General features: G+C 43.9%; 1 protein-coding gene across 1 annotated transcript in view; it reads left to right on the forward strand.

Moving 5' to 3' along the window:
• Window positions 1–543: 543 nt before the first annotated feature.
• LOC135517595 (inactive tyrosine-protein kinase PRAG1-like) overlaps window positions 544–22,204 on the forward strand; it is a 35,987-nt gene continuing 14,326 nt past the window's right edge. The window contains exons 1-4 of the mRNA XM_064942044.1: window positions 544–790; window positions 6,293–6,676; window positions 6,876–8,665; window positions 20,717–20,883. Of these exons, the coding sequence (XP_064798116.1) occupies window positions 6,410–6,676; window positions 6,876–8,665; window positions 20,717–20,883 (2,224 nt within the window). The 5' untranslated portion in view covers window positions 544–790; window positions 6,293–6,409. The remainder of the gene's footprint in view (window positions 791–6,292; window positions 6,677–6,875; window positions 8,666–20,716; window positions 20,884–22,204) is intronic.

Raw genomic sequence — 22,204 nt, forward strand, 5'->3', positions numbered from 1 at the left:
CGTACAGAAGCAGGAGCTCCGGGGGGCGAGAGGGGCACTCATCCAAGCAAGGCACTGCCTGTCAGAGCCGGACGGGAGAGACTCAAAACCACCCCCGGAGCTGCCCAAAATGCGTGTTTAATTACTTTTGGATTATCTCCCACATACCCTCCTAGTATAAGAAGTATGCTGTTTATCATAGGCTGTACGCATGTGATAAACATCATCCGCAGGCGGCCAGGCCTATAGATATGGTGACCACGAAAGTACCTCATTTCATCTTATTTCTCCCGCCCCTTCACAAATAGGGCAAAACAGCTGTATAACAGCTCACAAGTAAAATGAACAATTAGACTATATTTTATTACGCGCGTCACCTATAGCCTATTCTAGCGAAATGCCCTTGCCCCTGGGAAAGCCACTGATGCACGACTCGATATGTTGCGAGCAGAGAAAGTGAACCTAGGAGCCGAAAACCACTTTGCAGCCACTTGAATGTTGCCAGACTATAGTGTAGGTTATTAGGCCTATAGTTTAAGGAGTTCCGCCCCTCGCTGCGGGAGCTTCAAGCTCACTATTCGCCCGTTCCTCTACCAGTTCACCTCGCTGCGAGTCCAGAGCAACGGATCAAAGCTAGCTGCTTGGGACTCCGCACCAAGCTTCATTTCTCGAGACTTCCCAACGAACCTTGTCGTTTTTTGTCGGACGCGAGACTAGTAACATAAATGAAACACCTTGTTTTGGGGACCCAGATATTTTATATTGTTTTGGAAGGCGCGAATTGCTGTTGCCAGGCAAGTCAAGTCCGCAGGTAAGCAAACACATTTGACTCTGCCATGCGTTTTTCTTGCCAGACAGCCGAATAGCACCTCTCTGACCAACACATTACACCTCTATGTTTATTCAAACCAGTGTTTGTTTTATGTCTCTAGGTTGAAACATATAGCTGTCCCTCTGTTTAGTAGGCTATTTGCCCCATGTTTATAACCAGGCTAAGAAACCTCAATAGGAATGTCACAGGTGATCCTGCATAAAAACCATTCCTAGTCCAGAGCGCAATCGGATTCTAAAAGTGAAATGTTATTTAAGACCATGGCTGAGCAAGGACAAGGAGCATGAACATGTCAACATCTATAGATATTCAGGAACTAGGCACGTGCTCTAGGAGGCTGTAAGCATACTACTTGTTTTAGAAAAAGGAATGATACCTTCAGGAATCTTAAAGTCGCAGAATAAGATAATACAAAGATCAAATGAGAGTGAAGTGTTCGAATCCTCAATCAAGGAATGGGCAAATCTGGATCGATGTTCAAACAGGCGCGGTAGTCTCATTATTTGCCTTCATACACATTGTTATTTGCCTTCGTAAAACAGCGTACTGTTCCGTAGATCCTCACGACAACTCCATATTTCGTCCGTGATCGAGTTGAGAATGTATTGCCCTATTTCGTTAATAAAACGTTTTAGCTAAGTTTATTACACCAGTCGTGGAATGTGCAGAGTATCGATCCATGCGGGAAAACTTCTTCCCTTAGATATATGCGCGCATGCATGTGAGTGCATTTTCACCATGGAATTACATGTTTACATACTGTAGTATCAAACTTGTCTTTACAAATTGTCTCATAGCTGCTTTCAGTTTGAAAGTGAAGGCACTAGCGTGATTACCAAATGCAGGTAAACTGTATTGGACACTAGTAGTACATGAAATGTGCTTTTTTGATGTGGACTAAGTATAAAACTAAACCAATTCATCAGAGTTTTTTCAGCTGTTCTGTCCTTGACAAAGCCCTGCTCTGCCTCGTCTTTATCTGACTATCACTGTCAAAAGTGTTGCCACCGAGTCTAACATTGATACAGACTGCATTCCCCACTGCACCACACTAGCCCTGAGCAAATAATGCAGTGTGTGTGTGTGTGTGTGTGTGTGTGTGTGATTAACTACTGCTGCCTCTCTGCTGAAGCCTACCCCCTGCTGTCTCTGCCTAGCATGCAATAACAGAACAGTGCCAGGAAGCCAAACCGTCCTGACTGCTGCCGCCCCAACAACACAACACTACTGACCACACACACACACACACACACACACACACACACACACACACACACACACACACACACACACACACACACACACACACACACACACACACACACACACACACACACACACACACACACACACACACACACAGGGAGAGAGACAGAGACACAGAGAGAGAGAGAGAGAGAGAGAGAGAGACACACAGACACACAGACACACAGACAGACAGACACACAGACAGACAGACAGACAGACAGACAGACAGACAGACAGACAGACAGACAGACAGACAGACAGACAGAGATGGCTTTTTATTTTCAGTCTGAAATGGACAAAGTTGACCCAGACCTGCCAATCGCTTTTTAATTTTTCTCTTTTGACTTCTGAAATTCTTAACAGCCATATGAGAATTTTCACTTTCAGGTGTTTATAAAAATAAAATAAAAATAGACTTGAATTTGTGTATTAACTGTCCAGCCATACTCATTGATAATGTTCGCCTACAGGAGTACATACTGTAGAATAGTGTCATTTCCAGGAAGAAAGATATTAGAGGTCAACCGATTAATCGGAATGGCCGATTTCAAGTTTTCATAACAATCGGAAATGGGTATTTTTGGGCACCGATTTAAATTACACCTTTATTTAATCTTTATTGAACTAGGCAAGTCAGTTAAGAAAACATTCTTATTTTCAAGGACGGCCTAGGAACGGTGGGTTAACTGCCTCGTTCAGGGGCAGAATGACAGATTTTCATCCTTGTCAGCTCGGGGGATCCAATCTTTTAACTAGTCCAAAACTATAACAACCTGCCTCTCTTTCGTTGCACTCCACAAGGAGACTGCCTGTTACGCGAATGCAGTAAACCAAGGTAAGTTGCTAGCTAGCATTAAACTTATCTTATAAAAACAATCAATCAATCATAATCACTAGTTAACTACACATGGTTGATGATATTACTAGATATTATCTAGCATGTCCTGCGTTGCATATAATCTGACTGAGCATACAAGTATCTAATTGAGCGGTGGTAGGCAGAAGCAGGCGCATAAATATTAATTCAAACAGCACTTTCGTGTGTTTTGCCAGCAGCTCTTCGTTGTGCGTCAATCATTGCGCTGTTTATGACTTCAAGCCTATCAACTCCCGAGATGAGGCTGGTGTAACCGAAGTGAAATGGCTAGCTAGTTAGCGCACGCTAATAGCGTTTCAAGCGTCACTCGCTCTGAGCTTTGGAGTGGTTGTTTCCCTTGCTCTGCATGGGTAATGCTGCTTCGAGGGTGGCTGTTGTCGTTGTGTTCCTGCTTCGAGCCCAGGGAGGAGCGAGGAGGAGGGACGGAAGCTATACTGTTACACTGGCAATACTAAAGTGCTTATAAGAACATCCAATAGTCAAAGGTTAATGAAATACAAATGGTGTAGAGGGAAATAGTCCTATAATTCCTATAATAACTACAACCTAAAACTTCTTGCCTGGGAATATTGAAGACTCATGTTAAAAGGAACCACCAGCTTTCATATGTTCTCATGTTCTGAACAAGGAACTTAAACTTTAGCTTTCTTACATGGCACATATTGCACTTTTACTTTCTTCTCCAACACTTTGTTTTTGCATTATTTAAACCAAATTGAACATGTTTCATTATTTATTTGAGGCTAAATTGATTTTATTGATGTATTATATTAAGTTAAAATAAGTATACATTCTGTATTGTTGTAATTGTCATTATTACAACAACAACAACAAAAATAGTCCAATTAATCGGTATCGGCTTTTTTGGTCCTCCAATAATCGGTATCGGTATCGGCGTTGAAAAATCCTAATCGGTCGACCTCTAAAAGAGATACACTCCGAATCTGTCTGAGTATTGTGTTGTGTTCATCTCTAGAGTTGATGGAGCTGAAGAAATGGACAGGCCCCTCATATGAATCCTCCTTACCACATCCATTCTTGTTTTCTGTTTTGGGTGATAGGTAGATAGCCCGTTGAGAACATGGAACAGCAGCTATGACTGTTTGATTCGAGCCAGGTCACCCGTAATACAAGTCGGTATTGGACATCCCTCCATGTCTGAGGACGTCAGGAGATGATGTGAAAACCGGCCTCTATGGGAAACAGTGAGCACTGTTACCTTCCAGTAGGTTTCGTTTTTGCTAGGGGGATGGTGGATGGGCGTAAGCATTTCCCTCTGATTCCAAAGGCTGCAAGTTCGAATCTAGCGATAGAAAGTTGTCTTTGAGATTTTAGTTTTAAGCCTCTCAAACCTTATCCATTCACAATTAATACCTAACCTTAAGATTTTGGGGCTAATGCCTAAACTTAACCGTAGACACTTTTGCAACAACAACGTTTGCAACAACTTTGAAATTTGACGTTTGAGAAACCAGGATGAACGTCTAATTCTGACATGAGACTGAGAGCTAGTTGATGATTCAGAAGTAGACCATGTACCACACTGTCTGTGTGTATTGCCAATTCGCTCTATTGGTCACACATTTGAATATAGACTACATTTGTAACTCATGCTATTGGAACAAGAGTTGGAACAAAAATCAGTGCTCTTTCCGGTGCTTTCCAGACAGTTCTTGTGTAAAAAAAAACAACATTGAATGAATTCAGTTTGTACTGTATATGTAAACACACATCTCAACAAACTCTCCTCCTGCAGCCTGTGTCTAGCCTATTAGTTGGTTCCTAGGTATTATTTACGTGGGAAACACAAGCTATAATATCAATACCATAAATCGTCCAGTTTCTGGTGTTTGATATTGGATGAGTAACCTCTTATATTATTACGCTACGTATTGCTTTCCTAATTCATTCAGGGGGTGGGGATATGTGTTTGTACTACTGTGAACCATTTCCAAGGTTCGTCTCTAGGTATTTAGCTCTGTGTGAAGAGACAGCAGGACACCCAGGAGGAACAAGACAAATGAACCTCCTAGTCATGTGGATTTTCTCATCGTCCTTCAGTCTTCAACAGGACTTACACGGGAGAGGTGTTAGTGGTGCTGGGGTGGTGGTGTGAGATTCACCCTGGTGCGACTTGCGCCTCTCTACATTCAAGGCATTCCGACCTCTGTGATGTTTCAGACGTTCTAGAACATGAGACTGCATTCTAAACGCCTTTATGTTCCTGGGGGTCGTGTGGGCTGAACAGAAAGTAGGATCCTCTAATTTAGGAGCCCTGGGAACGAGGACAAAGCTGAGAGCGTCTTAAGTTACAGACAACACTGGAGTGGAGTGATAGGGATGGGGCTTGTTGAGTTTACCACTAAGAGCTTGAAGCCTGTCATAGTTTCAACTTTTACTGGCACCTCACACAGTCAAACACTTGATGGATTTAACCTAAATGAATGGGTTAGAATCGATTGGAATCAATGGTGCATTAGTGTGGAACCAATGGGACATAGGATGATCACTGTCATTGCTTAAGCCTTTTCTGGGTCCACACACTTTTTGCCGTGGGTCAGAGAGAAAATGATGCTGTTTTATAGCTCCTCTCATGCTATTGTTTATATTTTGCCATGAGGCTAAGAGAGGCTAAGATAACATGTTCCTGCTATTCTACACATTTTGCCATTCCGGCCCTGGTACCACACATACAGTTAGAGACTGGCCTCTGACATACAGTCAGAGACTGGTCTTGCTAAGTAATGGGTTAGAATCGATGGGAACACTTGTAGCTTCCCACAGTGTCATAGACGGGATGGAATATATCCTATTAACTCTTGAACAACATGATCATGAGGTGTTTACTGTCGTCTTTCTATCCGAGTTCATTCTGCAGACAGACAGTTTGGTGATTCCCGAACCAGACATAATGCCAACTCTGTTAGTTAGAGGAGAGGAAAGGAGAGGAGAGGATTGCACCTTTTGGTTTTCACCAGTGGGTGTGAAGTATTTTCATCCTGACTCAATGATCATTGAGCAACACCACAATCCACTATCAAATGCCTGTTCCTAAAAAGTGTAATTCATTGCGTTGATATGAATGAAGTTGTATTTCTTAATTCAGTTGGTGTTGAAATAAGTATGCTGTAGGAAATGCTTTCAACAACGCCTTATCTTCATAACCTCCACTGTTATGCTCAGCTCCCTGAACCTCTGCTCAAGCACTGTATGTATGCGTCCAATAGCATTCCTTTGGGTTAAAATGGTTATTGATTAACTCTTGAAGTTCAGACAAGAAACAGTACTGAGAATCGCCACAGTAAAATCCAAATCTGTTCACTATCCATTTCTGATTTCTGCTTTCCTCTCTGCAGATCTTCTGTACAATCTCGTGACACCAGGCTTCTGTGTACCAGTCAACCATGTCGGATCTTTCCATTGCCTCCACAACCCATCAGTGACGACCGCTAAACGTTTGTTTTCGGACAAACATGTCAGCCTGCGGCGAGTTTGCAGAACACGTGTGGAAACCCGGATCGTGTAAGAACTGCTTCCACCCGCGTAGCGCCCACTGTGCCAGCGGGGGCAGCATCGTGTCCTGTGGTGCCCTGAGGGCCAGTCTGGGTGGAGCGGAGGAGGATGGCCAGGGGGTAACCGTGCCCTTGCTCTATTCGAAACCCACCATCGCTGTCCGCCCTACCATGATGCACCCTGACACCAGCGACATGCTGGCAAATGTCAACATGAACATAGAGCAGGTGAGATCTCGTCAACTCAAATACAGATTTGTGACAATGCACGCCTTTGCATTTTACCTTCCTATGTAATAACCATGTCAATATATAATAAATACCCAATAGAAACCCATAGGTTTTAGAGTCACTTAATTAAAGTGATTCAATAAATGACTATGTTTTCCATAACCATGAATTGTGTTTCCCCTCCATGTGTCACCAGGAAAATCAGAAGAGTCCAGGGGACAGACTGGGTCTTAAAATGTTGGACCTGTCCCCTATCTACATAGACAGTAACGGCTGTAACAAGACCCTGAGAGAAGCAGTACTGCACAGTACTACAACCCCTGGGAAGATGGACTACCCGTGCAGCCGCTTCTCCCCTGGACCTCTAAGCCCCCTGTCCCCTCTGTCCCCGTCTGCCCTGCAGAAGGACTCTAGTATGATCATCAGCAGTATCTTTGTGACCCAGGAGGATGGCCACGGCCGGGGGCCTCATAGTGCCCACAGTCTGAAGGGGAATGGGAATAGCAACGGGGAGTTCTCCTACAGGCAACAAATCACGAAAACCACCAAGAGCACTTACAATGGGAATGGTGTCGACACTAGGGCGTCTTCCAAAGTCCAGGTCGTCCAGGATGTACAAGCACCTTTGGGTATTGCTATCAACATCATCGCCACGGCAACCACAACAGCCTGTAACGGTCTGATCACCGCCACAGCCGCCCCAAGTAACGGGCTCACGTCTGGTACCACAGACTCGTCCAGCACTTATTTCGTCCCAGCCTTAACCACCATGGGTTCAGGGGCCTCTACGGGCCTACTAGTGTCCAACTTTCAACCCTGTGGAGGTGGCAGAACCAACTCCTTTCTCTCTGAGCCTGTCTCCAGCCTGTCTCTGTCAGACTCCTGCTCCTATCGCAGCAGCACAGACTCCCTCACGGGACCCGATGGCTTCAGACTGCTGGGGACAGATAGTCCCACTCCTCAGAACCTCTCAGCCTCCTCAGCCAGCCCTCCCTCAGAGGGACAGACAATGTCTTCCGAGCCCATCTATGCTGAGAGCACCAAGAGGAAGAGGAGGCCTCAGAGCGCTGGGGAGAACGGGAAGCCCAACCCCCCTCAGGCCCAAAAGCAATGCTCAGAGCTGGAGCTCACAGGAGAGGGTCAGAACCATAGGGCAAAGATAACTGTCATGGCCGCCCATACTGAGGAGAACAACCGGACCTTCTACCTGAGCAGCCCGGACTCAGCTGTCAGCACCCAGTGGTCACATTTCAGCCCCACGGCCCTCAGCAACCCTGGGAGTCCAGCCTTCAAGTGGCCCTCTAGCTCCTCTGTCACAGAAACATCCTCCACACCATCCCCAGCCTCCCCTGCCTCCCTCCAGCCCAAGCCCCAGAACAGCCCCCCTATCCCCCCCAAGAGGAACAACCGTTCCCCCAAACCACTCCTCGGGACCTCTAGTCTCTCCCCAGTCCCTCTCCCTGAGCTCAGCATCCAGGGAATCCAGGCTCTGTCTCTATCCCCCAGGGAGAGCGACGTCCAGGTGCAGGTGAAGCCCCAGATGGAGCCCCACAACTCAGCATCATCGGAGGCCCGGAGGCACAAGCTCCACACCACCGCCTGGAACTGGGAGGGCCGGATCGAGGAGGAGGAGGAGGGGGATGAGGGCCATGCCCAGGAGAGTTCCTCTCGGAACAGGGTGATGGGGCTCATCAATGGGGCGGCTGTCTGGAGGGAGGCCAGGGATTGGAGACCCGCTGGGGGGTTGCAGGGCAGCACCCAGACCCTGCCAGGCACCGTGGCCAACAATGGTGCCAGTCAGAAACGGAAGCAGGCAGGCTGCAGCGGCGGCAGCGTGGAGGAGGGCAAACATAGCAGGGGCATGTTGGCCAAAATGCAGCCATTGACTCCGTCGTCCGTCTCCAACCCGGTGCAGCTCTCAGCAGAGGGGAAGAGTTCAAGCCAGGGCCCTACTCCTCCACCACCTCCGCCTAAGAAGCACCACAGGTAAGAAACTGGACCTGAGCCTTTTGTTTTTACACACTGTATGGCCTGTGGATGGCATTCCTGAGAGGGTAGAATGAAGAGCAGTCATTGTACTGTGGTGAAGTATCTTTACGCATCTTTGTTGTTGGGTCACTCATTCGTACTGTACGGACCTGGATTATTTCCCTCACACTGAGCATTGAGCCACGGATGGTGTTCCTGAGAGTGTAGAATGCACGATGGCGAGTCTGAAAGAGCAAAGGCCATGGCTGGTCTTTGCAGCTTACTAGTTGAATATACAGTGTTGTCATTGAGTTCAGTGTTTCAGTCATTCGAGTTGGAATTAGATGGCTTCCTTCATGTTGATGAGACAACATTTTAGGCAAACGCGATTCTTAAGGTACCAGTTCAGTTAGGTGTTTGTTTGATTTCCACTCTGTCATTCTTTTTATAGCTTTTAAAGGCTCCTCAATTACCCAATGCACTGCTCTGGTTCAGGCATAGTATAGTACATACAGCATGCCAGACAGACCATAGAATCGAGTTCAAGTCTTTACAGTAATGAAACTCATTCATCACTAGGCAGTACATAAATTGAATAACGCAAGGGCATTAACACTTGCTTTATGTAGTGTAGACATTTTAAATGTCCCTTGTACTCTAAAAGGTTTTTGCTGTTTGATAATTAACAATTCACTTGTCAGACTATTTTGGGAATGTCAACACAACAGATGAATAGTTTCACCCCCCCCCTCTGGTGTACCTAATCAGCTGACTAGAGAGGTCTGTTGTAGCAGCCATGTGGTTGGTTCTCTCTCTGCATGTGATGGTTAAATGTGGCTCCCTCGTCTTGTGCAGCGATGCAAGGCGAGCGAGGCGACCGTGCCTACTGTGATCTCGCCTTTCATTGTGAGATTATTCAGCCGGTATCAGCCTCCATTCTCATTCTAGAACCCGTAGGATCATTCAGACTGTTCCGGGAACCAATCTCAATGCATTCCTTGTTCCATTTGTAGTAGTCTAAGGCTGGGGTTGCACAACGCAACTCGGAACACAATTTTAGTTCCTTGCAACTGAGTTGCTTCTTGAGTGCTCAGTGAAACACCCCTTGCAACTAATTAGCATCTCATCTGCAAGGTTGTTACATCCAGTTGAAGCTTTTCAACTTTATGCAACTAGTCGTAAGAAACAGCCAATGAGAATTTATGCTTTTGTCACATTCGAAGGTTTGGAACGCCGGCCCAGTTGTCATGTCAACAACACAGACAGTACATTATGAAGATAGGCAGAAACTGCTTCTCCAATAGAAATCCCTGATCACACTTGTAGACGATGACATGACAACGTTAGTTAGTTAAGCTCATGCGTAGAAACACATAAATCGGGTCTCACAGTCATCTCGTGCCGAACTGCATACGCGCAGGCCCGTCAAAATCAAAAAGGCACTCCTTCGATATAAAGGAGTTTTTCACAAAAATGAAAACGAGTCAGCTTGTCACTTTCACAAGGTTGGAGTAACAACATGTTCAATTACTTAAGACATTGGCTCAAATCTAGGTTGTGCTTAGATTACAAGAAAATGTACAACTAAGGACGAATCTTTCACTTCTCATTGACTTCTCAAACCCCAGCCTGGTCTGCTTGGTCTGTTTCACCAGCGTTCCCGGATGTTGATGCTATCACAAAAGCTTAAGGCCCATGCATTTTCATTGCTGCCCCATTGTCACAATGTACAAGGCCTAATGCAGCAGATGGCATGGGGTGAGATTAGAATTCTCAAACAATATGACAGAAGCAGCTTCAATTTCATTTGGCTGTTGCATGCTATTTGAACCGCATTGGAGTCGCTTCATGTAACAGCAAAGTTGTTTGAGATGATGTCACTTGCAACCTGCAACTGCAAACTTAAAACTGCGTGCAAGTCGAGCCCTGTAACTGCAGCCTAACTTTTTGTTCTAAAAGTCAAGAACAAAATGGGCAGTAAAAATGTTCCCTGTCATATTCTACATTTGTTTTGGCCACCACACAATAGATGTGACTGGGGGGAGGTCCTTGTGCCCTTGTCTCAATGACACTGACAGAGGCACACACAAAGAAAACATTGTCAACTAACTAAGATGGTGATATGTTATTATACATCTGTCTGAGATGGGAATATGCATTTCACTAAGCTGCAATTCAAATGTTCATGAAACGAATCAATGTTTCTATCATTGGTAATAGCTAGTTGTGACCTACCTATGAAACAAATATAGTCACATGGCGATATAAAATAACCTAGCTGTTAAACTCTAGTGACATTTCCCCATGTACTATTTAGATCTCAGATTATTAATACATGCTGAGGTTTCTGACTCATCTAGCCAAAGCAGAAGGAGACATAGTTTGCCGCTATGTTGACGTCAAGTGGTCATTTTAAAATAAACCTTGCTTTTGTCGGGCATGCTGTAGGTTTAGAATACAACTACAAATTCCTCAAGTCCTTACAGAGTTCAGAACAGAGCAGCTTTCGGTGTTTGGTCAACAAGAATGTGCTGATTCTCTGCTGGTTTTCTGTGTAGGTGACTATTTCGACATCTAATTTCTAGGTTTTCAACTGCAGGGAAGCTGTAGCGGTGTTAATTGTGGATTCATATTAACGTGTGTTAAAAGGGTGTCAAACCCATACAGCATTAGGCTACGTTATTGGGCAGCAAGGTCATTGAGGTATCAGGATGATCCCAGACACTTTTCTACCTCTTAATGATTTGGCAACTTAAAGTTTGAGATTTGAAACTTTTCAATATGAAGCAAATGAGTCAAAGCAGCGGCTTTTGTTTTGGCTGGCTGTAGGGAACTCTAGAACCCCTGTTGCTGATTGCATTTCCCAGACCCTTATTTTTGTTGTAATACTAGTAAGCTGATGCATCTCTCCCATTATATTATGACATTGCTAGCATGCTGCTACTGATACAAATACACTTTCTAGAGACACATGAGGGAACATGCCTTGCCCTAGCAACCGTTATGCTTTTGGGTATTCCGTTTCGTATTTGTTTTCCGGGAGCTTAACTGTTATAGCGCACAGTAGGACTAGGCATGAACTGCCACGGCAGTTCTTCCCGTGTTTAAAAAACAGCACATTAACCCTCACATAGACTTTACAGTCAACTTTCCCTAAATAATGAAGCTCTGTCAGCTTCACAAGATCTCCCCTCTCTGTCTTCTGCTAAGAAACAGCCAGATGACAACAGATTCAACTTCACAGCTCACAGTTCACCCAATATAACTCCGGAAACATCAGACTTTAATCCCACAGAGACAAAGTGTCTTAGAAAGCCTTTGAGAAGAGTGTAACACAGGAAAGTGGAAGACAGACAGTTTGTGTGTCCCAAATGACCCTTTATTCCCTACACTTTTGACCAGAGCCCATAGGGAATAGGGTGCCATTTGAGACACATCCAGTGATGCAGTGGTGCTTCCACAAGGCTGAGAAGGAGGAAAACAGGCAAACCAACCAAACCCTGATGAGGCAGCATTTTTGTGTGATGAATCATTAAAGAACCAGATGGTTGAGAAGTCTGTCCTCCTGACGACGGGAATCATCATCATCAGTTCTTTGATCACTGTGAGGAACCAAACAAACGTCCTCACTGGGAGGTCCTTGTCTGAGGTGATACTTTTGATGCAGTCCTTTCATCCTTAGTGGGTCATTCCATGTGATTTCTGCAAGCCTTGATACCCACCATCTCAGATTGCTCTGCAATCATTTCTGTAGATGGAAACATAAAAGATTAGCATTCCTGAAACGTGATTTTAGTTGCTATTTGATCTTTGAGAAAATTAAGCTAATTGATTACACCCAAATTGGCCATTTTAATTGCTAGGGTTCACATAATATTCAGTAAATATAGTATCTTACATCCAATTTGGACCAAACTAACAATGAGTAAGACATGAGGAATCCAAAGAAATGGTGTAAAGTCACCCACGGACCCGCCACACTAATCCCAACAATGAGTATAGAGTATCAGTTCTCTGTGTCTGGTAGTGTGGAGCTGCAGCTCTGAGCATTTATCTTCATCCTCGGTCATGTGTTCTCAGTGGATTTGGTGATGTTTTTGTCCCTGTGTTCAGAGAAATTGGTCATTGAAGTTGTAGGATGGAACATAAACCTAACATCCTGATATTACCAGGTTCTGACCACTCGATGGTGCTGTTCCTGCTATTAGGTGATTTACAAAAAAATACCCCCACCCCCTCAACGATAAAGGGATATTTCACCCAAATTACAAAGTTATATTAGTTTCCTTACCCTGTAAGTGTCTGTGGACAAGGTATGACAGCAATCCATGCTTTGGTTTAGTTTACAAGGCCACTGTTTCAAATGCTAACGTTTTAGCATTTGTGGCACAAATCCAATGCAAGTCAATGGTACCAACAAAAACAAAGCATGGGTTACATGGGTTAAGACTGCTTACAGTGTCATTTTTTATTTTTTTGAACAATGCCATGATGGTGGGTGTTGAAATGCTCTTCATTGTGCTTTTTGAGGTGGAACGACCCTGGTGACAGTTGGTCCAAACCGTTGTGTGTGGCCTACCATCTTACCCCCATCAGTCCTGTGTGTGTATTATGGGATGTGGGTGTGTCAGTTAGGTCAGGGCAGGACACCTGGAGGGGCTGCCTAAAGTAGTGGAAGAGCAGATTGTTGCCCGGGGCAACTCCCAAACTGTCCATGGCATGAGGTGCCACCCCCAGCCAAGATCCGACAACCCCCCCCCCCCCGTTTCACCCCGAGATTAGCTTTATCCTTTTGGATGGCAGAGAATAGACTAGACAGCATAGTTGCTGGGTTTGAAAGAGTACAGGGGAAACGCTGCAGTGAAGAAGTGTGTTTGTGTGGCTTGTGGAGGTTGTGAGATACGGGTGTTTTTAAAAGGTGCCATTGCTTTTTCTGTGGAGAGAGACTTTAAATACACACATAACTCTTGTTGAGGGAGTGTTGCAACACTTCATAGTTTGTGGGGTTTTTTGAACGAGAGTGAGGACCTGGAATCATAATGTGTCTGATGGCCATCCTGCCTGGACCTTTGCTGATACTTCAGTCTGAGGTACTGTATGAGACTTTTCTGAAAACATACCTTTAGCCAAACTCTGTTGAACAAAAACAATATGGTCTTGTAGGTATGATTTAGTGAACTTTCTTTGTTGCCCTATGTTGAATAAGATGGTTCTAATCTTGGTAAAATTCAGATTCTGTATTGTGTTTTTGGAAGTACTGCAAATTAAGGTTATTTTTCGTCAGACCAAAACCATACAACTTATGGACTGAAACAATAACATTGCAGTAGGATCGAGATCGTTAGAGGTCAGAGGCGATCTCTTGTCAGGTGTCCCCCCATAGGTTGGCACTGCTTGTCAGAGCGGAGAGCTGAAACCAGCCCTGTGTGTGAATCCATTGCCTGCTGCCCAGATAGATACGGGCATTTCCTATCTGATTACATAAACCTCCCCATGTCATGCCTTCCAGGTGTATTTCTCCAGGGTTGGAATGTGGATGGAGGTTACAGGCTGCGTTCTAAATGGCACCTTATTCCCTTTATAATGCACTACTTCTGACCAGAGACTAGGGCTCTCGTCAAAATGAGTGCACTATGAAGGGAATACGGTGCCATTTGGCATGCAGCCCCAGTCATCTGGATAGGAGGTGATGGGGTGAAACGCATCTTCCATAAAAGACGGTCGGCGACAGACGGATGTAGGATATATCTGAACGTTAAATGGGTTATATCCATCCTGGGAGCATGACTGACAGAGACCTTGAGGACTCATAAAACATAAAGCTCTCTAAGGCGTAGCTCTCAGTGGTGGCAGACGGAGCACTGTGAAACGAAGCGTTGCTGCACCACACCACACGTCCCATTGCTGCTGCTGCTGTTGCTGCTTGTAGTTCTGCTCTGCACGTGTTATGGGTACAGTGACTGCTGCCCATAGAGAGAGGAGGGAGGGAGGGAGGGAGGGAGGGAGGGAGGGAGGGAGGGAGGGAGGGAGGGAGGGAGGGAGGGAGGGAGGGAGGGAGGGAGGGAGGGAGGGAGGGAGGGAGGGAGGGAGGGAGAGCCCTGTGGCTGTACATTAATATACTTCCCAAAGAGGGGGGGAGGGAGGGCCCTGTGGCTGTACATTAATATCCCTGGCAGCAAGGCAGTGGTTTATGACTGGCCTGCATTTCATATGACCTTGTTGCTGAAACAATGGTCACTATTCTTCTCAAAATAATAACTAGCCTGCATTTGCAAGGCAAGAAAATTAGCATTGCAACAGCATTACAACACACCAACGTTACTGGTGAATCACTGAATGGCCCTGGAGTTGTGTGAACTCTTCCACACTTACTTCAAGTGAGTCGCTCTAGATAGGAAGTGTCTGCTAAATGCTTAAAAAGGAAATGAACGGTTCAGCCATTGAAACAGAATCTAGTCATTCTATGTCTGTAGTGCTATAAGTATGTGTCACAGTGTGTCACTGGCTGCTGTCCTTTATTATAGATGGGATCATTTTGTCTTGGAACTGATACAAACTGTTGTGTTGCCTGTGTGTCTTATTCGTTTATTTGGATCCCCATTCCCAGTTACAATCACAGCAGCTACAGCCACTCTTTTGTGTGTGTGTGTGTGTGTGTGTGTGTGTGTGTGTGTGTGTGTGTGTGTGTGTGTGTGTGTGTGTGTGTGTGTGTGTGTGTGTGTGTGTGTGTGTGTGTGTGTGTGTGGCCTCTTCACAGCAGGTAGTCCTCATCAGGCTGTGTTAATGTTGTATTTATAACCTCGCTAGCCTAACACCATGTTTAATTAACAGGCTAGCATGCGGATGCTGCAGTGCTGGAAGAAGGCTACAGGAATGCTATTTTCACAGCCAGCCATGGTGATAGGGTAGCATACACAATGATGATGCTGTCACTTGACTTCATATCATAACATTCACTTAGTTTTCTCTATATTGTCCAACAGCAATGAGGCAGTTATAGATCTGGATGGTATTTTCTGAGTAAGACCCGCATGAATGCATTCAGGGACCCTATGTGTACTCTATAATAATGTTATGATGAATTATCATAAGAGTGGGCTTCTCTATTGCTATTCATAGCAGCACATGACTCCCATCAATGGTCCTCATATCATCCTCTAACACTCTGTATCGATCGCTAAATAGGCGACTTGCCAAGGTCACCCGCTGGCTCTGTGAAGAGAAATCGTGTTCGCAGTAATCTATTTCAACCAGAGCTGTCCTCCTCGATTCCCTATTCCACCATTTTTCAAATGGAAATATTCATAATGACCGGGCTGGAACAGAAATAATTTTTAGATATGTTACTGTATAGTAATAGTACAGATGTAGTACATAATAGTTTAGATCAGGGGTGGGCAAACTTTTTGTGACGAGGGCCACATCTGGATTTCAAAATTCAACAAAGGGACGCAGAGATTTTGTTTCACCGTTTTGTTCCTCAAAATCAATTTGCGGGCCAGGAAAAGGGCACTTATTTGAAATATATAGGTCTATTATTATTTATACATACTTTCTATCTAATTTTAGAGTTTCAAGTTAGGGATATGATAAATGAAAAAAATGTCTTAACGTTTAAATGGCAAAATGTTTGGGTTTTACTGTGCGTACCTTTCACATGGTTAAACATTTGGGCAGTCTTGATACAACATATTGAACAGTAATGCAATGGTTCATTGGCTCAGTCTAAAGCTTTGTACATACAGTGCTGCCATCTAATGGCCAAAAATGAAATTGCATCTAGATTCCTAAGTCATATATTGGCCTTTCTCTTGCATTTCAAAGGTGATGAAGACAAATACAAATAAAAAAACATTTTTCTTTGTATTATCTTTTACCAGATCTAATGTGTCATATTCTCCTACATTAGTTTCACATTTCCGCAAATTTCAAAGTGTTTCCTTTCAAATAGTATCACGAATATGCATATCCTTGCTTCAGGTTCTGAGCTACAGGCAGTTAGATTTGGGTATGTAATTTTAGGCAAAAATTGAAAGAAAGGGTCTGATCCTTGCATTGCACCTGTACTACCATTACTGTACCTAAATTCCATCTTGCAAAGTTTGCATTTCCTTCTCATTTAACTTCTCAAAGTATTACCATACAGGACTTTGCTGCTCTCGCTTGCCTTTCTCTGCCATGTTTCCAACTATTAACAACGATGATGTAGTGGTGGAGAGTCGACTCCAAAATAATACCCGGTGTCAACTCCCATTTCTGAGTGTCAAGATTACGGAGGAGACTGATTAGTTGCCGTACTTCCAAGAACACAAACACACATCTTTCATTGCGAGCTAGCGAGGGACGGAGAGCGAGGGGAGGGGCACAGTATAGGCAGGTTGGCCACCAGGTAGGCGTCAATGTACACTATTACTCAACCCCTTAGACACTGGTGATTTATCAGAAAGACACATACCTGAAGAGCTAATGGAAGCCATGCCATGATAAACAAGGTTTCAGAGATTGTTATTGTTTTGGTAACCTTTTTATCCAACCATCATCTGACAATGTAGTCACAGTTCACTGACCATCAGGCAGGGGAAGTGATGGAGGCTGCGGCCTACTTTAAAGTTACCTCGCTACTAGGTAGCTATTCTCTTTTGTAACTCAAAGGAGAGCTGGGTGACTCAGAGAAACAGAGAAAGAGAAGAGAGAGTTAGACTCAGTACTGAAGAACATAATCTACCACAACATCACCCACAGGCAAGTGAGGCTCATCTTTCAACACTGCCATCTGTAGTCCCCTTATAACTTGCTCGCTCATAACTCACCCGCTCCTCAACCCCATATAACTCATCCCTCCCCTCAATCCTGATGCTTCTTTAAAAATACCACATGCATGTAATGATATCATGAGTGTCAACAGATCCACAAGGCTTCTTAGCCTTGTTTACTTTCTACATATTAGTTGAAGTTATAAGTACTGAGATCCAGACAAACACAGATGGATTACCTGTACACTGCAATGAAGGTGAGGTGATTTCATGCTAGAGCCTACAATAGCAGTGTTTACCGGGAACATGATAACTTTAAATGTCTGGGAAATTGCCTTTGAAAGTTTATCGCAGTGCACAGGACATTTATCTGCGTTTGTTTGGATCCCATCCTAAGTGTCCCTACGATTCAGAACAAATGTCCAGTTATAAGACATTGGCACTGTTTCATGAGACCGTAATGATGGGAGGCTGTCCATGCATGTCTTCTCTTAAAGGCTCAAGGTCCTTCCCTGTAATGTATCCTTGACTGTCACTGAGGAGGTTGTCTTTACATTTACTCAGGACACTAATTAACACTATTACATTCCTATGGTAGCTGGGGGGAAAATCTGATGAGGGAAATCTGATATTTAGGATACAAATGATCTCAGAGTTTGAAACTTAGAGAGAGTACCTCAACCTCTCACTCACCCCCACCCCCACCACACTCTCACGCATACACACACACTCTGTCCTTTACTTTTTACCTCCACCTCAACATTTCCACCATCTTCCATCATCATACAGTGCCTTGCAAAAGTATTCATCCTCCTTGGTGTTTTTCCTATTTCGTTGCATTACAACCTGTAATTTAAATGGATTTTTATTTGGATTTAATGTAATGGACATTAAAAAATTAAAAAAGTGAAATTTAAAAAAAATAACTTTTTTTAAATGGAAAAGTGGTGCATGCATATGTATTCACCCCCTTTTCTATGAAGCCCCTAAGATCTGGTGCAACCAATTACCTTCAGAAGTCACATAATTAGTTCAATAAAGTCCACCTGTGTGCAATCTAAGTGTCACATGATCTCAGTATACATACACCTGTTCTGCAAGGCCCCAGAGGTCAGCGACAACATTGTGGTGAAGTACAGATCAGGGTTGGGTTATAAAATAATATCAGAAACTTTGAACATCCCACGGAGCACCATTAAATCCATTATTTAAAAATGGAGCTGGGCTTTACAGAAGAGTTGCCAGAAAACAGCAATTGCTTAAATAAATGAATAAGCAAACACGTTTGGTGTTCGCCAAAAGGTATGTGGGAGACTCCCCAAACCTATGGAAGAAAGTACTCTGGTGGGATGAGACTAAAATTGAGCTTTTTGGCCATCAAGAAAACCCCTATGTTTGGCGCAAACTCAACACCTTCCATCACCCCGAGAACACCATCCATGCTGTGGGGATGTTTTTCATTGGCAGGGACTGGGAAACTGGTCAGAATTGAAGAAATGATGGATGGAGCAAAATACAGGGAAATTCTTGAGGGGAAACCTGTTTCAGTCTTCCAGAGATTTGAGACTGGGACGGAGGTTCACCTTCCAGCAGGACAATGGCCCTAAGCATACTGCAAAAGCAACACTCGAGTGGTTTAAGGGGAAACATCTAAATGTCTTGGAATGGCCTAGTCAAAGCCCAGACCTCAATCCAATTGAGAATCTGTGGTATGTCTTAAAGATTGCTGTATACCAGCAGAACCCATCCAACTTGAAGGAGCTGGAGCAGTTTTGCCTTGAAGAATGGACAAAAATCCCAGTGGCTAGATGTGCCAAGCTTATAGAGACATGTCCCAAGAGACTTGCGGCTGTAATTGCTGCAAAAGGTGGCTCTACAAAGCATTGACTTTGGGGCGGTGAATAGTTATGTACGCTCATGTTTTCAGTTTTTTTCGTCTTATTTCTTGTTTGTTTCACAATAAAAACTATTTAGCATCTTCAAAGTGGTAGGCATGTTGTGTAAATCAAATTATACACCCCCCCAGATATATATATATATTTTAATTCCAGGTTGTAAAGGCAACAAAAATGCCAATTGGGGGTGAATACTTTCGCAAGCCACTGTAAACCTTTGGTGTGAAAAATAATACTGGATCCTGCTATGCTCAAGAATGAGTAGGGTTCACACACACACACACACACACACACACACACACACACACACACACACACACACACACACACACACACACACACACACACACACACACACATTTTGTTGTGGTGATTTACGAGGTGATTGCAGCTAAAAGGCCCAGTGGATAGAGCAATAGAGCCAGTCAATCTGAGATGAAGGAGCCGGTCCTAAGCTCTGTTATCCCATTAACCAGCTATAATGAAGCAACTGAATAGCAGTGGCCGGCTTTTTCACTGTCTAATTGCGTCCCATGGTCAGAAAAACTACTACAGGAGGATGGAGCTCCTTTTACATTACATTACATTTAAGTCATTCATTCAGATATAATCAGATAGGCGCAATCATGGCAGGGGAAACCAAAAATTGATTTTCTATCTATCGTTTTAGGGTAGAGCTTTTGTCGGTTGATTTGGAGAACAGGTAAATTATTAAAATGGGGCTAGGAGGTGGAAAGGGGCAAACAGTTTCAAAAACAGCATTGTTGAACGGTCAATTCGGCAAACCACAGTCTGTATTGTCTCTCTTTCATGAATTGGCATTGTTTTGGTTCTAAGTATTGTGTGCTAGAAAATTCTTTATCTGAAGAGACACAGCAACAACAAACACTCAGTCAGCCAGGAAAGTGAGAATAATCTAACTGATATTTTCTGTGTTCTTGTGAAGAGTTGAGGCAAGTTACCTAATGGAGTGGCCATACTGTCTTATTCACATCCAGACAGGATGCGATATCTAGATAAGATGAAAGAGAAACAAAAGTAGATCGTAAACAACCGTCTCATTCCCTGAAGCAAAACTGACAGGGAAGCAGCACACAACACAACGCACACAAACAACACACGCTCGACCAGTTTCCTGAAATTAGACAGGAGTACTAAGATTCTGTGTTCTTTTTAACTGGTTGGAAGAATAGAGAACACTGTCTGTAATTGTTGAGAGGTGTAATAGAGACATTTTGTTAGTTGTTTTTAAGCAGTGCAAGCATCAGACATGATAACAGTGAGTGTTCATTTGTTTTTAATGGTGGGAAGCTGTTTTGTTATTATTCATTTAACTTCCTGGTTATGGAGATAAGGCACTAAATAATCCCCCCCACACATACACACACAGTCAGTTTGTCTCTATGTTCCTCTCTCTGCAGGGTGTCTGGTAAGATGAGTCAGAGCAGTGTGGAGCTGGACCGGAGTAGCCAGCAGGGCTCCGTAGAGAGCCTGTCCTACAGTCTCTGTGGCCTGGGGAGCAGCAGCCTGCCTTCAGCCTCGATTGACAGCCTGCCTGGAGGTTCCAACAGAGCCCTCTCTGATTCTGGTGAGTACAGCCATCCGCCGGGACACAAAAATTAGAGACAAGAGGTACAAGAGAAGAGCAAAAATAATTAAGTGAGCGCTACACACAAGGCTGTGCGATTTTTTTCTGGGGGCCAGATATTGCAATTGCGATTATGAGTTGCGATTTTAAAACATACATACTGTGGTAACTAAATATAAAACCAAATGAAACAAATATTTTCCAACATTGTTATAGGCTACATATGATAATAGATATAATTATTACACCTATATACAGTTGATGTCGGAAGTTTACATACACTTAGGTTGGAGTCATTAAAACTCGTTTTTCAACCACTCCACAAATTTCTTGTTAACACTATAGTTTTGGCAAGACAGTTAGGACATCTACTTTGTGCGTGACACAGGTAATTTTTCCAACAATTGTTTACAGACAGATTATTTCACTTATAATTCACTGTATCACAATTCCAGTGGGTCAGAAGTGTACATACACTAAGTTGACTGTGCCTTTAAACAAAATTCCAGAAAATTATGTCATGGCTTTAGAGGCTTCTGATAGGCTAATTGACATCATTTGAGTCAATTGGAGGTGTACCTGTGGATGTATTTCAAGGCCTACCTTCAAACTCAATGCCTCTTTGATTGACATAATGGGAAAATCAAAATAAATCAGCCAAGACCTCAGAAGAAAAATTGTAGACCTACACAAGTCTGGTTCATACTTGGGAGCAATTTCTAAACGCCTGAAGGTACCACATTCATCTGTACAAACAATAGTATGCAACACCATGGGAACATGCAGCCGTCATACCACTCGGGAAGGAGACACGTTCTGTCTCCTAGAGATGAATGTACTTTGGTGCAAAAGCGCAAATCAATCGCAGAACAACAGCAAATGACCTTGTGAAGATGCTGGAGGAAACAGGTACAAAAGTATCTATATCCACAGTAAAACGAGTCCTCTATAGACATAACCTGAAAGGCCGCTCGTCAAGGAAGAAGCCACTGCTCCATGGGGTCAAAGATCGTACTTTTGGAGAATTGTCCTCTGGTCTGATGAAACAAAAATGGAACTATTTGGCGATAATGACCATCATTATGTTTGGAGGAAAAAGGGGGAGGCTTGCAAGCCAAAGAACACCATCCCAACCGTGAAGCACCGGGGTGGCAGCATCATGTTGTGGGGGTGCTTTGCTGCAGGAGGGACTGGTGCACTTCACAAAACAGACGGCATCATGAAGCATTAAAATTATGTGGATATATTGAAGCAACATCTCAAGACATAAGTTAAAGCTTGGTCGCAAATGTGTCTTCCAAATGGACAATGACCCCAAGCA

This window comes from Oncorhynchus masou, chromosome 28, assembly GCF_036934945.1.
Source record: "Oncorhynchus masou masou isolate Uvic2021 chromosome 28, UVic_Omas_1.1, whole genome shotgun sequence".
Taxonomy (NCBI): Eukaryota; Metazoa; Chordata; class Actinopteri; order Salmoniformes; family Salmonidae; genus Oncorhynchus; species Oncorhynchus masou.